Source organism: Neodiprion lecontei, chromosome 6, assembly GCF_021901455.1.
Source record: "Neodiprion lecontei isolate iyNeoLeco1 chromosome 6, iyNeoLeco1.1, whole genome shotgun sequence".
Taxonomy (NCBI): Eukaryota; Metazoa; Arthropoda; class Insecta; order Hymenoptera; family Diprionidae; genus Neodiprion; species Neodiprion lecontei.
In genome coordinates this window covers 17,804,895-17,821,254 of record NC_060265.1, presented here as the reverse complement: position 1 = coordinate 17,821,254, position 16,360 = coordinate 17,804,895, and the positions used below count along the sequence as shown (strand labels likewise).

General features: G+C 38.1%; 1 protein-coding gene across 1 annotated transcript; it reads left to right on the top strand.

Moving 5' to 3' along the window:
- Positions 1-1,771: 1,771 nt before the first annotated feature.
- LOC107216764 lies at positions 1,772-16,096 on the top strand. The gene is made up of 6 exons (XM_015654051.2): positions 1,772-2,081; positions 9,171-9,366; positions 10,531-10,762; positions 12,155-12,311; positions 12,649-12,789; positions 14,508-16,096. The coding sequence occupies exons 1-6, from the start codon at positions 1,970-1,972 to the stop codon at positions 14,741-14,743; spliced, it is 1,074 nt and encodes a 357-aa protein (XP_015509537.2). The 5' UTR covers positions 1,772-1,969; the 3' UTR covers positions 14,744-16,096.
- The last annotated feature ends 264 nt before the right edge of the window (positions 16,097-16,360 follow it).

Here is a 16,360-nt window from a genome sequence, read left to right as displayed (position 1 = left end):
AGACAGACCACAGCAGTTTCCACCAGCAGCTGTAGGTAACAGAAAATTACCTTCAGGTGCTAAGTCTGTTTTATCTACAGTTGAGGACGATCGGTATTAGTGGACAGTTGAATGTAGGATTTTTCAATGGAGAAATGCGTGAAATGAGAGCCGCGTAAAAGTGGTCGAAAAAGTAACCGGACAGCCTTGATTGCTTCCTCGAATTCAACGTCGGGATCGAATGAGAGATCAATTTCCCGAATCCCCGATCTTCACGAAAGCGAGATAAATCCGTTTCTCAACACTTTGATGTCCGTATCTCCCGACTTGTACTTATATACTGTCTTTTATAATTCAGAAGTTTGCGTTAGCTGCTGCCATCACGGAAACAACTTGCAGGGCTGGCCTACAACCGTACTGATGTCGCGTTACGCCTATGCAACGAGAAACTGAAAGTATGAATTCTTATTCATAGGAATCAGAAACTAGGTGCTAACTCAACGGCGTGTGCGTGACAGAAGGAATTTTTTAAATAACCCCTTACGCTGCACATCGGTGTCAAAATGACCCCGCGACATGTTCACCGTAAATTTTGTATGAAAAACATTCAAAATAATCTGATTTGATCTTAGATGAGTAATAAAATACCGTAAAAATCCTTAATTCATTCTTTTACCAAAACTTCAAATTCACCCACTCAAAATAATTCCTTCATTTTCTTCGCGCAGTATCTCAGCGTTTTTTTTTTCATATCTGTCTTGAGAGTTACTCAGCCAATATTCAGCTCAAAATATTGGAAATTCAGTGAGTTACGATATTTTGAGTAGGCTGATCCATTTGCCGATATTTTGTTGTTTTATAAACTTTGTTTTCCGTATTAAAAATTTCATTTTCCTAAAGATAATTAATTTGCCTTAAAATATAATAGTTAAAAAGTGTCCCAGAATTTGTTCAAGTTATCCGAATGGATATCTTCGTTTCTACGCAATGAGGATTTGGGGTCGTACGCAATGAGAATTTCGTATTTTGTTATAGCTTCAAATCTAAAATTCATCTAGATTCGGCATCTATAATACGAACAGACTGACTAACGAAATGAGAAAACAGCCAATATTCAAGTTTAAGAAAAAAAAAAAAATGATAAAACAATAGATTTTAGGCAAAGGGAAATAATACTTGGACAAAATTACGAACCCGGAATAAAACTGATCGAAACTAGAAGTCAAACCACACGACGAACGAGACCAACACAATAATGCACAAAAAGAATGCTGAACCCTGTACACTCTACGCTAAAGTTTCCAAACCTATGTAGGAAAGTGCGAAGCACTCTACACGGAGGTAGACGTAACGGATCTTGAATTTAATGTAAAAAATTACTGTCTAAATTGCTCACACGACTGTGCAAATAAATAAAATAAACTGAACTAAACTAATAATAGACGAAGTCGGTTTTGACGTCTCTATGAACTGATCCAAAACTTCTGCTCATCACATGCACATCGACGTTCTTCTGTTTTCGCTCGTGTAGCATCTCAGACTGCATAAGTTGTAAGAAATTATCGACTGTACCTGGACCATGTATCAGCAATACCTATTCTTCTGCGAGGCATGTGAGAGAAGTGATTTAACCCATAATACTGGAAAGAAATCTACAAATTTTTCGCCATCCGCTTTATCTCTCAATCAGTTTCTGTGAGTGGAAAAAGGTATGGTTACGAAATTATCACGATGACGGGGGTAAAAGTGGGAGAGTGGATTACATGGTTCCAAGACTTGGTTGCTCTGCAAGTTCTTATACTTCAGTGGCTGACTCTCACCGTGGAACGTGTGCCGCCGATAGAAACTCGGTTCTGACTATTCAAGTAACTGTTTTCATTCGCATTTATCCATATTCGCAAGATGCACGGGTGGTTGCACGGATGAAACCAGCAGAAGTTCGATATCCAACGAAAACAAAATCATCCCGTCGGATCATACAGCGACCATCATGATCGAGATGACTAAAAATATCTCATTCGATTACGAGCATAGTCAACATCTCATCATGAATGAGTCCTGCGACTGGAATCTGGTGCCTAGTGCGGTGGATTATATTGAGAGTGAGTAATTTCTTAAGTTGCCAATTAACAAAGGAAAAACAGAAGTCGATAAAACAACTGTAACGGGACTAGATTTAGTAGATCCATGGTTCGATACTCTCCTACAACTTGTTTGTTGATTATTATTTCCCGGTTACGTGTCTGTTAGGGATTCAACGATCTCATATATTGTGTGAATACGTGTGCGCGTACGTTTCTGCGTCGTGCCTGCATCACAGATACGTTGAATTAACAAAAAGGAGCGTCGATAATGATAGTGAAAGATCTAGGTTTCTCTTGCCTTTCACGGTGTAGCTCCATGGCTGAAGTCCGATCCAGAATCAATCGCGAGTTGCGCAAAACGTTCAGCAATCCTTGACTGCATGTACGAGTTCGCACAGCTAACTTGCAGCCAGCTACCTGCTGACGTAATTCAATCCCATGCAACGGAGAAAGCGCAATTTTGAAAGTACAACCCAATGCATCGCTTGTTCCTGCCGCAGAAGTCCGTGTCACCGTGTCGTTGAAAAATCTAGGACGCGTATAAGGTATAATAACGCAATTAACTGGAATGAGTTCGTTGAAATTACTGTGAAAATCCCTAACATTTTCTTCAACTTCTGGACAGTTATAATTAAGGTTTTCGCGAAAATAACAAAAGAAACATAGAATTCTGCCAAACCTGTTTGATCACACCGACGCATGCAAACACTGTCCCATGTGGTCGTGAACCGCTGTGGTAGCTTAACATTTGACATACAAGTACACTTGACGCAAATCACTTGCTTCAATTAGCGTTTAGTTGATTAGTTAAATGAATTCCATGCAGATCACTTTAGTACTGTATCAAGCATTACGTGTTCAATTAGTCCAAGGATATCTCAAGAATTTGCCGTAAATAAGCGTTCCTCGTGAATTAGAAGACACTTTTTGAGAATCCCCTACATTTCCAGTTGACGATTATCAAGAGTCCCGAAGGGAGAGCAATTTCTGCTGAGTTCTGTATAGTATTAATTCTAAGACAAACTTTCCTCAAGCTGTCATTCATTCTATACGCACTACATGTCAATAATCCGTAAGAATGATGTGCTAAGTGCGATGGATGGTATTTGCAGAAGCATCGAGTAGTGCTTGACATTCAATTTCGTTTTCTATGTAGGTAAACAATGATCTCACGTTTAACAATGATTCGTAGTAAACCACAGTTTTATACCCGGTGGAGTACGCGGTTTGAAGATTATAATAAACACTTCCGGTACACCATGGTGATGAATACTTAAAATTTACCGAACGGCCGCATACTGATTATAAACAGCTGAGCCGTTGTTCCCAAACATCTCTAGAGGCCGTTACTACTATCCAAAGTGGTTCTTTTACACCAAAAATGCTCCGATCTTACACGAACTCGCTAATGTCTTTCATTCAAATCATCACCAATTTGTCAAGATCCATTTTGTTGTCAATTCAATTGTAACGTATTGCTAATTCAAATTCCAGGATTGATTTAAATTTTTTTACAAGCAACGCAAAAGACGGCTTACCTACTTTCGAACAAGAATAATCAAACCCGCTTACCGCGCGAAACGTGAAATGTAAAAGTTTTGCCTGAGGTCTCAGTTCACGATAAGGTGACACACGTTTCTTCAATTCTGTTTGATGATAGAAAAGCTGTCATAACAGCTTGGAACACGGAACTTTAATTGCCTACAATTAATCGAGTGTTCAGACTCACATCCAATATATGTATAAGTTTAGCACGCGGAGAAAATAAAAAGACGATTTGAGAAAAATAAAGATGCAGCTTTCCAGTGAATTTTGTGCTTCTCCGCAACATAGAAAGAAACTTTATCATAGAGGACGTCTGAGTTTTGCTATTTCCGGTAGTAATTACCAAATTTTCGTAACGAAATAGTCAACTTCTCTTCAGCGAGATATTTTTCTGAAAACTATCGAAACTTTTGCCGCGAAGTAATTGAAGTCGAAGACCACGTCCAAGAAGCAAATGATCTCATTGACCGGAGTCGGAAATTCATTTATAACTGGTTACAAAGTCATGAACTTGATATTCCCACGTTTAAAATGGTGAAAAATTATCATATACAATATACGTCATCGCACTTTCCATTGCAAACATGTGTGCATGGATCAATCCTTTTTTGGCGGCGCGGCAAGAAGCTGACAATGAGGCAACACGCAGCCAGTGAACCCCGTTTAAATAATACGTCTACGACTGTCGTAATGTGCTTGGGGTGATGCAACGTACATTAACCTGGGCTAACAAAATACTCACAGAGGCCTGAATGTACGATTCAGCGAATTACAGCGCTTATTCATCCTCGCTGTAATCACGTTACTAATCATTACTGAATAGCGATGAAACACCAGCAAATTATGAGGATATTTCTTGCATAAAATCGGACCGGCGATGTGCCGAGTGAAAAATTCAGTTCGTAAAATACAAAAAATGATACGTTTTCTTTTTGACGAACAGAAAGTGAATAATATAGAAAAAACGCGTACGAATGTTTTCACAAGTTCCATTTTCGGATATTCGAATCACGTGAAGTGCAATTCTAATTCTATTTGTTAATGTTCTTCGTAGAGTAGACATTTTTTCGAGCATTTTGTAGAACATATACATGGTTGAAGGGCTGTGTATTTTAAGTAGCTTCTCTTGCTATTCAGACTTCTGAAATCCTAAAAAATTGAGATCGTCACTAAATGGGGTGATGTCCAGATTTTTCCTGTTGTTAGACGAGTTAAATTGCAGTCAATAAAACCCGGTTTCGACTGAAAATACCACCGAGTGTATTCTGATTTCAAAACTTCTTCTATTTTTAATAATTCTCAACCTTGTATTATATTTGTTCTACGGTACATGTAATCATTACGATACATAATTCACCTGAAAATATGAATAAATAAAATGCTCGAACGGAAAACTGTGTTCAAGTTTTTCACGAAAATACTACAGTTGCTTGAAAGTAGATAATTGAATAGATGTTGTGAAAACATTACGTCAGTATAATCTAAATAAGATTAAGTAATGATTGTCAAATCGTGAGAAACGACTCAACTTCAGCATGCTTATACAATATACACAATGTAGTATTTTTCCGTTACAGGAACAACAGCTGATTACGTTTATCCGATAAAACGTAAAACTGTGTTTGTTCGGAAAATAAATGATGAAAAACAGGTTTTGATTAAACGATACGGTGGCGCCATTTTTTCTATAATTCTAAAATTGAATTTCGATCTAATTCGACTTTAATAGTAAAGAAGTGCGACATCGGTTCCGATCGTTTCACAAACGTGTAAGATCCTGTGGCTCATCGCCTCCTGTGTATCTCAAACTCTCCTGATTCTTTTTTTAGAAATATTTATAGTGCATGTACTCTGGAGTAGAAGTGGGGCAGTGCGCACCCTGAAGGAAGTAGGTAAGAAGAATCGGTACTCAAAATAGAAACGAGAAAGAAACCACGGCAAGCAGAGCCGACTATAAATCTCTCATCGACGATACGCACCCTGCAAATGGAAGTCACGTTTACTGCTCAAACTTTCTGCGTGTGAAACCTTTTCAACTCAAGATTTTCGAGTCCCAAAATTTTGCTTAATTTCAGGCCATCGCTGAAGCACAATTTTCAGAAATATCAGACGCCCAAAGCAGTTGCGGTAGGCTTGTGGTCCAAGTTTATTACGTCGAACCGGCGTTTCCTTGGTCCATGCATCTGATTTCAGTGCCGCATGTTGGTACATACCTACTCAGCGAATTGAAATTAATACAGCGCCGTCGAGCATAGAGATAATTCCATCCCGTGATTGTCACAGACGACAATTTCACCGCAGACTCTGTGAACCGGAACGTCAGCCACGTGGCAACGTTCGGCGAAACTCATCAATCCCACCTAATCGGCCGTGGTCCATAACTCTCTTTGACTCTCCACACCCCAAAATTCTCGCTTTCATGGGCCAGGGACACCCGGTCACCCCACGTTCCTATTTCTATCTACCGGGTGCCCGTTGTGAAATACAAACACCCGATGCATGCCGACACTGTGATCACTTGCAATAGTAGCGAAATGTTCCGTACCGCAGTGACGAAGAGTTTCGAAATTGAGTAAGTTGGTGAGTCGAATTCGATACCCTTTCGGTGATTTTAATACGAAATCGTCGAACACCGAGTATTTGTCAAATTTGGATATTCGAAGGCTACGATGATTTTTCTGAAAATTCAAGAACACGTATACCTACTAAATTTATAAACAAGAGTTCTGATATCTGTTTTTCATTTTAAATTGCTTGAAAATAGTTGAAGATCTAGAAGATTCATTCATTGTCAAATATGTCAGATTCTACCGATAGCTTGTACATTGTTTTAATCAAGAGCGGATGAATTTTTATTTCAGTGAGTATCCATAGCTTCTTTCAATTACGGACATGGAAACAGCGAACATTGCTATCTCGATTTAATTCACGAACAATGTCTCTGGTATAAGAAAGATTGGTACGAATCGAATACTTGAAACTTGGTCCGATGATTTATATCACTTACAGTATAACTGTTTACAAAATAGTCAACTGAATTGACGATTTCTCATCGCGCAAACGTTTATTTTCAAACACTACAGCGATATCCATAAGGAAAGAAAAAATTGTTCGACTCTTTTATTACCAATGCCCCGTTATGTCGAAAATTTAAGGAGCCGAGAAAACTCAGAGACTTACCAGTCACGGTGTTACGCCCCTCTTAAACCAGCGTCACTTCCAGGGGAAATATTTTTGGGTTTCTAACGGCGAGAGAGGGACTCTTAGTCATGGAATGCCAAGGGACACCCACCTTGTGACCAGATAACCAGATACGAATATAGCAAGACCACGATACTTTTGAGGGGAGCCTGCTGCATGGCAGCCTCCGGCAACGAGTCCCCAAAGAGTAGCCATCCCTCATGGCGGCGTTGTATAGATCGATGAAAAGCCTGTTCCTAGTTTCTAGCGGGTTAGCCCCACGGTCTTCGACGTGCTTTGAAACGAAGAATAAAAACCATAGAGAGAAACAAAATTTACCAAATGATATACTTTGGATGTAACAGTCGACGGTTGATACGACCAATGTACGCGAGCACTGCCCGATTACAATTTTTAATCGATTATACTTTGATTACAAATTATACACGCAACGAATATTCTAATCTAATTACAGAGTACGAGTCTAATTTGTATTTTATTTGGCTATTTCAACGTGACGTCTCAATTGAAGAATACATGTGTAGTTTGCGTTTTATCACAGGTTCTAACTACAAAATGCAATTTCATTAGTACGTTTATTCGTTAATAAAAATTGTAATTTTAAATCCCAGTACAAGTGTAATCTGTATTTTGTACACAACCTTGTAATTTAAGTTTTATTGTTGATTCAAGTGTAATTGATTAATTAGAATATTACTGCATCATTGAATAAAACCGAATTTTCATTCTAAGTCGAGTGATTTTTATAGAAAACAATAATGCTCAATTACGTGGATTACTTTTTTTTCGTAATAGGAAAAAAGATGTTACTACCCGCTTTAATCGATTATTCTCACCTGTAGAGTTAGATTTGTGCATTATACGTCACCGAGTTGCGATATCCACGCAGGTGAAAGAAACCTGAAACCAAAAAACTCCGTAAATCAAGGTTTAACTTTTCACGTGATTTGACCCGAAAACATATCGCGTTTCCGTTTGTCTTTTTTGTGACCGATCGAGTTACTTTTTACCATCATAGACAAGATTTTTACAAAATCTGAGTCCCGATTGGAGTTACTTTTCGAAAGGATTTCTTTGGCCGTTATTACGCTTCTCGAAGTTTAACTACCTGCATTCGTTCATCCGTTACGAGTCACCCGGTTTAATTGGAGAGCTCGACCGAGAGAGTTACACACTGATTCATTCCCGGTGTGAAGTAATTTTCAGAGAAAAGTTAAGAGAGAGGCAACGATACTTCGGCCTTGAGAGCTCGTTGCCTGCGTCAAAACTCAACGCGACTCTCTTCGGTTCGAAGATAGATAGTTTATATTTCGCCTACTTACACTTACGCCGTCGGCTATGCCTGTGTTTACGTTACGCGTTTCACCGGGCAACGACTTTGGTTGATACGGCACTGTTGTGCAATTTCAAGTAACTTCGCAATATTGCACGGACGAAACAACCCGCATGCCAAATGAGCAGTCCCCGCACTTGAACGACACAAAATACGTCGAGGATGTCCATTGATTCACTTATGAAATGATCCGAATTCGATGGATGAAAACTATCGATCATCCCCTTTGTCTCTCATTTACTGATTTCTGAAACACTTTCGGATTATTTGATTTCGCGTATTTCGGCGAATCTTTATTTCGAAAAGTAACCGGTTCCGGCTTAACAGCTCACTTAATAACCGCAGGTTTACGTTCTTTTTCTCTTTTCCTTTTTTATTTTATCCGTGTTGTATTTCAGGCAATTACAAATTTGCGTTACGACATCGTAGAGAAAAACGCGATATTTCGCCAATGGTCTTGTAAGTTTGTCGAGCTAATTTGTACAATTTTGCCACAACTTGTCCAGTCGGTATTTCGGAATCTGTATTCTGTGGTTACAAGTCATTAATTCATTGACCATAATATTCTCAGCTAGATTTTTCGGTGCTTTTATTCTTCAATCCCAAAAATAAGCTTTATAAATTCCATTACCTGCAAATTTTGTACACAAGCAAGTCTCGTTTCGATAATTTTCTCCGTAAATAGTCCGAGGTAAAGAATTGATATTAAATATTCCGCGACGAAGCTAAATTAATATCGTCAATGTTTCCCTACTTCTGAGAACAACCACGATTTGAAAAAGTCGAAAAATGACATACTTGAAAGAAAATTTGTTTTAAAATAAAACTGAAATATTGAGTAGTGTGTTTCTGAATTTAAACACGAATCCACACCGTAGACTCTGGTCAATAAAGTCGAGTTCCGATCAACTAATCAGTGATCTCAACTCTCAGCTCATTTTATACCTGAGTATATCTAATCCGCCTTTCAACGGATTACGACCAACGCGTCAGCCGGTCAAAGCACGTCATAATTTTTATAATTCCAGGTCTGGGACCGTTTGGGGTTGGTCTGATCGGCGTGGGTTCCGTGCTCACCGTCCTCACCTTCTACCTCATAATAGACGCCGTCTACAACATCACGTTGCAGAATGAGACGGCTGCTTACAAGACCAACTGTCTCATCGTACTTTCCATCTACCCAATCGCCAGTCTCTGCAGCCTGTTAGCCACAGCCGTACCTAGGTGAGAAAAAATTCGATGTCGAAGCCGCGCTTAATAGATCGTGTCGATTTTAATATTACCAATAATCGCGCGCTGTGTCGGGAGAAAATCCTCAGCAAAACCCTGAGGCGGTATTTGGAAATAGTGAAAACTTCACAAGATATGAGATTTTTTTCGGCATAGTTACGTAGCTCGGACATTGGCGGACTAATTTTTCTGATGAAATTATTTTTAGAATCGGATTAAATTTTATGGTAGAATTCTTAGGTTTTTTTTTTTTAAATCGAATTTCAATTTGCTCTCGAGTTATGAATTTTTTAAAAATTCTTGTTTGAATTTGCCGAATCAGTATCACTGGAAAATTCAATGAAACGCTAATAAGATTCAATGCTTGCTCAAGTCTTAATTATATAAGAAAAAAAATTGTTAATCAAAACATTATGTCTGATATTAATCGCCAAATTTTTTAAACTCTCGACAAAAAAAATGTTCCTCCAACACGATGTACTCTTTTCTCCACCCCAACTACTCTTCACAAATTTCAAGCCAAGATACTCGACAGACTGATTACTCATTGCATTTTTATAATTCGTATAAATTGAATTTTGAGTTCTTCTTAAAAAAGAAAAAAAAAAAATATCATTCCTCATCGCGTTTCACGAAATTTATATTCGACCGAGCTATTCATTATACGACAAATTTTTCTTCTTCCCATATTTCGAAAAATAGTCTGCAGAATTTTGAGAAGAAAAAAAAAAAATAAACAAAAATTTCACTCAGCGGATAATCCATTATTATCTTTAATCTCGACCAGCGAGGCTTCAATGATGAGCCGTTCCCTCCGTCTACCAGCAAACATTGACACGCCTAGAGTTACACCTCGAGTTTTGAGGGATTTGTCGGCTTGCCCCTCGACGAGTGTTGGCTTAGGATTTCGTTTGTTTTCGAGGTGTGCACTAGCAAATTTCAAGTCCGAATTGCCAAGCGAAGCAAAAGTTTTCTCCGGGGAATAGAATCGGCCCTCGACGACTTCGGAGTATCAAAAAGACGCACTGAGCTGGTTGAAAAATTTACGCACACACCTCGGCCCTAATGGGGGTTGACAGTATTGATTAATAGGCAACGGTTAGCGCCCTAATGGTCCCCGACACCGGGATCTGACTCTTTCTCTTCTCTGTCACACAGAGCCCAACTGCTGTCGGAGAGCCTGACTCAGATATGCCTGACGGTCTCCCTTTATCGGCTGTTTCTTCTCCTAATTGACTTGGGGCACAGAAGCGTCAGTAAACCGCCCTCCATGCTCCTCAAAGTTGGGCCCTGCTGCTGCTGGCCTTGTCTACCTTTCCCCAACCCCGAAATGAACAGAATCAACCTCACGTGGCTTCGGCTGTGTGTTCTTCAGTTCACCATCGTTCAGGTCAGTCTTATTCTCTTCCAGGATTCGCCGAGTGGGAACAACGAGAAGTCAAATCAGTGAAATGTTGAAAATCGGTTTCACAACACTGAGAAATATTTCATTTGTTATACTAACTAGCAAAATTCAGTAAAATGGGTATCGTTAAAAGAACTGTTTTGCAAAAAACGAGGTACACGTAACCATTTTGCGCTATCGTCGATCCTTTTTTGGTTATTGCAACGCAAAATCGATTTGTTCGGTTTCCTCTACTTTTTTGGTTAAATAAGGCTTTGACGTCAATTTATTGTTGCACAAGCATTAAATTTTCGCAACAGTCACAAGAAAAATATAGCAGCAGTGATCGTAATGAGAAAGAATAGTAACGGATACTAGACTTTTTGGTAATAGCTACAAAACTAATTTTCATTTTGTAAAAAATGAAAATAGTTAAGGACTGAGCGGTAACCGGAACTAAAAATTTCTCGCAGTAAATGTATTTGACATCGATGCCAGAATGTTTCAATGTTTCATTGCCATTGAGATTTTAAGTTATTTTAATTATCTCCGACTCAACGATGATAACTTTTTTTACCTGAATAGCGGGACAAAAGTGGCACATTATTCCTTCCTAACGTTTTTTCCCTCATATGCGGGAAAAAAGCACTTTTCTCCCGCATGCGTGGGAAGTATGAGGTTATATTTCCCGAAAATTGATGTGTAGCATCATTTGGTGGGGCTAATTTTTTGAATGCGATGGAAGTGTGTAAAAGGAAGTAAGGAAAAGCGCGCGCTATTCAATTTATTCAATTTACTATAATATGATTCTTCGGTGCGATCTACAGTTGGCGCTTGTGCTGCAGCGTGTTAGAGAGGAGAGAGAGAGAGAGAGAGAGAGAGAGAGAGAGAGAGAGAGAGAAATCAGAAAAAAGACACAGCTGTCAACCGTTCGTTCTGCATATTCAAGTCATAAGATCATTTGAAATCACGCATAAGAATAATGGTTCAAATTCTGTCTTTGAAGCTCTCAGTTTTATGCTTATTTTCAATTTCGCAGAAAGTTTTCATCAGAAACACTGTGTCAATACAAAAATATAGATTCGATTCAGCTGAGTGTAATTTCAGACAAGTGTTCTCAAGGTTTTCCGTGCTAATCGCTTTACTGTAATTTACTGCAGAGTTATACGGAGTAAAAAATTGAGGGGAACATTCAAAGGCTTGCTCGCATAGGCTGAATAAAATGAGTTGAAACGTTGAAAAATCAAAACAGATGAAAACAAAAGAACGACACACTTATACACGTTATAGTCTCAACGTGATCATGGTGTAACTTTTTACCATGATTGTTATTCTCAATTTTTAAAATTTTTAAGTTTTATCGCACGTGTTAGACTGAGACATCGCCGAATTTTTCAGGGTTTAACGAGCTGCGTTATTCTCTTCTTGGATGCGGAAAGTTCTGTACTTGCACGGATTTACGGAGCATACTTGCAGCCAATGGCTCTGACTAGTCTACTTTTTGGCCTCTACGGGTTAACCGTGGCAACCAAAAGTTTGCAGGATTGCTCTCCAGGTAATTTAAAAATATCAAGTTACGTGTTTATAAAAGCATATAACAAATTAGTCGCTTTACAGATTTCCTAAGAAATTCCTCGTCGAATTTTGATCACGAATGGAATCTAAGTTAAAGCTTCTTCAAAGCCTTTACTGAAAATTAGTAGATAAATTAATTTTTTACCCATCCTGGAACGCTGGTAAAATTGTAACTTAATTAAAATTACCGCATTCCAAAAAAAGGTTTTCCTTGGGACGATAGAGAAAAGACGATTAAAAATCGTGACACTGAATTCAAGCCGTTAATTTCGGCTAGATTTTTACGTCAGATTTAGTGACTCACTTGTCGTTTTCAGACGCATCCCTCCCTCGCAGGACAATGGTGTGCCAAATGGTTTTACTCTTTTCCAAACTCCAGGGAACCATCGTGAAAAGCCTCCCCAGTGCTGGGGTCTTTCCATGCCACCCTCCGTTAACACCCCAAATTTATGCTAACCGTGAGTAAAAGTTTATCACTTTTATTACGTTCGGCTGTCGCGTTCAGTTTGTTCCAAAATAACTCGTAATTATCCAATTTGACACGAGGCGACGCTTATTCGACCTTAAAAACACGCTTCCGTTCACGACGCCGACGTACGTAACAAACTTACATCCTGCATCGTCTAATTTTCTCTCGAGAGCCAGCGAAGCGGAAAATGTACGAGTGAGCAAACGGGGAATCCCACACCATCGAATGTCTCGGATTTTATTCATGGTTGTTTATTTCATTGCAAATATGAAAAAAAAAAATGTCACGTTTTTCACGATTTGTTCTCAAACAGTTATTTATCTCCAAGATTTTTCACCTCAGAATAAATTCAATAAACCTGCAGTGACGATTAAAGATGATTTTATGCCATTTTCAAAAGTGGAATGAGTTTTACTCGATTCATTCAACCAATTTTTTGCAGATATTTAGTTGGGTAAAGTCAGTGCTGATAATTTCCAAGATGAATTTCATCGGTCATTATGAATACCAATTTTCGAAATGATTGGAAGAAAATTAAATTTTCATAACAAAACATTTACTTGCACAAAGATCTAAGTATACAATCTACATAAACAATTTTTATCCAAAATTTTTACTTACACGAGCAATTCGTCGGTATAACAGCTTTGATTAATATAGATAGAAATCAGTTGAATAAATGGTGAAAGAAAATAGATGCCGTAGAATGGTTTAAATTGCCAATAAATAATTCGAGATTGGTGTTTACACAAACTTGAAAGAGAGGAAAAAAAAGAAGAATCAGATCACAGATAGTGCAAGTGTCAACTAATGAACATATTTTTTTTCAAATCACCACATATTTAGTCGCAATTAGCTCTTCGTAGAATTTTCGCAAGTAATTCTTTGCCTCTTTCTCATTTAAATAACCTGTCCGAAAGTATGAATTTTTGCTATTCGATTATATCGATGTAAAACTGTACAAATAATTATCCTTATAAAGCCCGTTAAAGGACTGGAATAAACAAATGGCAAAATATCACATCCTGCAAGGAACCGATCATTGTCGGAAATGCAAGAAAAATTCGTTTTCTTAAGCCGATAATTGACCATTTCGCTGCACACCGGGGTCAAAATGACCCCGCGGGATCTTTACCGTAAATTTTATACGAAAAACATCCAAAATAATCTGATTTGATCCAAGATAAATAATGAAATATCGTAAAAATCGTATGTTCATTTTTTTTTTTTTTCCAAAAATCAACTTCACTCACAAGAATAAATACCTTTTTTTAATCGCGCAGTATCTCCATATTTTTTTGTTAAATATCTGTGTCTTGAGAGTTACTCACTCGATTTTCACTTCAAAATATTCAAAGTTCAGTGAGTTGCGATTTCTTGAATAGAACCATCCATTTTTTGGTATTTTGTTGTTTTATGAATTTCATTTTCCTAAAGATAACTGATTTGCCTCAGAACGTAACAGTCGGAGAGTAACCCAGAATTTTTGCATTTTATTCGAATCGATCTCTCGATTTCTACTCAATGATTTTTGACGCGGGGTGTCCAGCGACCCCGGTGTGTCACCAGTGTCATACACGTGAGATTTGCATTGTAAGGGTTAATATTCCAATAGTTTGTTCCGAGGATAAAAAAAATCCGCCAAAAATAAAACATATCAGGAATTAACAGCGAATTTTTCTATGATTCTTTCTTCTACAATTTTAGTAACCTACAACTTCCTGATGCTTGTCGAGATGATGATGCTGGCCTACGCGGCTAAGAGGATATACGTGAACGTGGAGGAGCGAGCCGAGGAAGCGATAATAATTGAAACATGCACGCCTAAAAATATCCTGGGTCCGGCGGAAGTCAGGGGTAACAATGAACTGGCGAACGCACAACATCCGGTACCGATAACCGCACTCGCTGCATCCGAAGACGTTCACTCTCGCGTGCCCTAAATAGCTTTTGAAATCTACCGAAGAGGGTAGGAAATATTGACTCGAATTTCTTGTTTTTCTTTCCCCATCGACTCTGGAAAAACGTTCGTTTCCGGTCTCGGCATGCCACGTCAATTCCCATATTTCGGAAATGTGGAACTGCGGGTGTTAGACTTTAACGGACAGTGAGAAAACCGGAACACTATTGAAAGACGATCGATCTAGACTATCTTTATTATCGAGATTATTCGAGTTCGGATCAGGTTAAATTTATCAACGATATGCATAAAAGTATGTACCCCGAAGTGTTCTCAAAAGTATATAAAATAAATTATTGTATAGCGAAAAAGAAAAATTACAAGACTGTACGTCCCGTGTTATAATTCGTACGTGTAAACTGATTACTTTCAGTAAATAATTTAATTCCTTTAAAAGAACCTTATGAATAATAAGTTGTGTAACTTGGACACGCAATAATATGGATCTTGGAAAGAAAAATCCAATGCAAGTACGCCGGTATATGTTAGTTAGTTACGATACAACAGTTAATTGATCAATTAAAGGTTTGCTTGTATGTATATATATATATATGTATATAATAAATCCTCTACCGCACGTGGGAATGTACAAAGTAATTACCTAATTAATTGCTGTTTGTATTAATGAAACAGAGATCTGGGAACCACAATGACGGTTTACAATTAATAATCCAACCCGGCGTAATAAATCAGTCCAACAATGAAAGGCAATAGATGCAGCGTTAAAATTGCCACCCTGCTCCGGATCCAGTCTTTACGGATCTCGTGTGAATGTGGCGTATATAACGCCGAATAACGTCGCACTAATTAGCACCCTAGGGGCCGAAATAAATCAATGCTTGATGCCGATATTTTCCCAACGAATCCTCACTGATCCCAACGCACTTGGCTGCCTTCCGACTCAATTTATTCTAGCGTGGTTTGCTGCACTATTATACATATATATATATATATATATATATACACACCTATATATTTATATACCTTAACGAAAATAGAAACTCCTGTAGGCATTATACTCCAGACGTGTAAGGAGAAATGGAAAGAAGTCGGTGGTAGCTTAATTGCAGCTCTGACAGTAACACATTCTTTCTCGTGTTATGCGCTGAGATTTCACTATTGTTACGATGTCTGAACGCTGTCGGGTCACAGTCGTTGGTTTAATTATAAACTTTGAATATACTTACACCTGCTCAGTCGATGAGATTTCAACACCGTTGCAGAAATTAACGGGCTAAATTACCTTTGTACACTTGACCCAAGAAATATTTTTACATCGCTGAAATTAGGTGAATACCAATGCTGTTAAAAAAAAAAAAACAATTAAATTTAAGACTGACTGAAATTGTGATAATGTTGATATGAATTCAGCGTTAAACCGAATTTGATTAAGTGATGTTTTATCATAAATCTCTTCACCCAATGTTAAAAAAAAATGAAAGTACATTGAAAGAAATAAGTGGATTTGAAAATCCAGAATGAAAATGTACTTTTTGCAACTGTCACCTCTTTAAATAGTTCGGACGTGAAATAAAAGATGTGGAAATGCGATAACGATCACAACGTGTATTCGATCAAATTTTGAAAAATGTGAATGCAC

Bases quoted from the DNA above. Each gene is read 5' to 3' on its own strand.
- LOC107216764 (XM_015654051.2), top strand. From the start codon at position 1,970: ATGATCGAGATGACTAAAAATATCTCATTCGATTACGAGCATAGTCAA. The intron at 10,763-12,154 runs GTCAGTCTTATT...CGAATTTTTCAG, and splicing joins TTCAGTTCACCATCGTTCAG to GGTTTAACGAGCTGCGTTAT. The intron at 12,790-14,507 runs GTGAGTAAAAGT...CTACAATTTTAG, and splicing joins ACCCCAAATTTATGCTAACC to TAACCTACAACTTCCTGATG.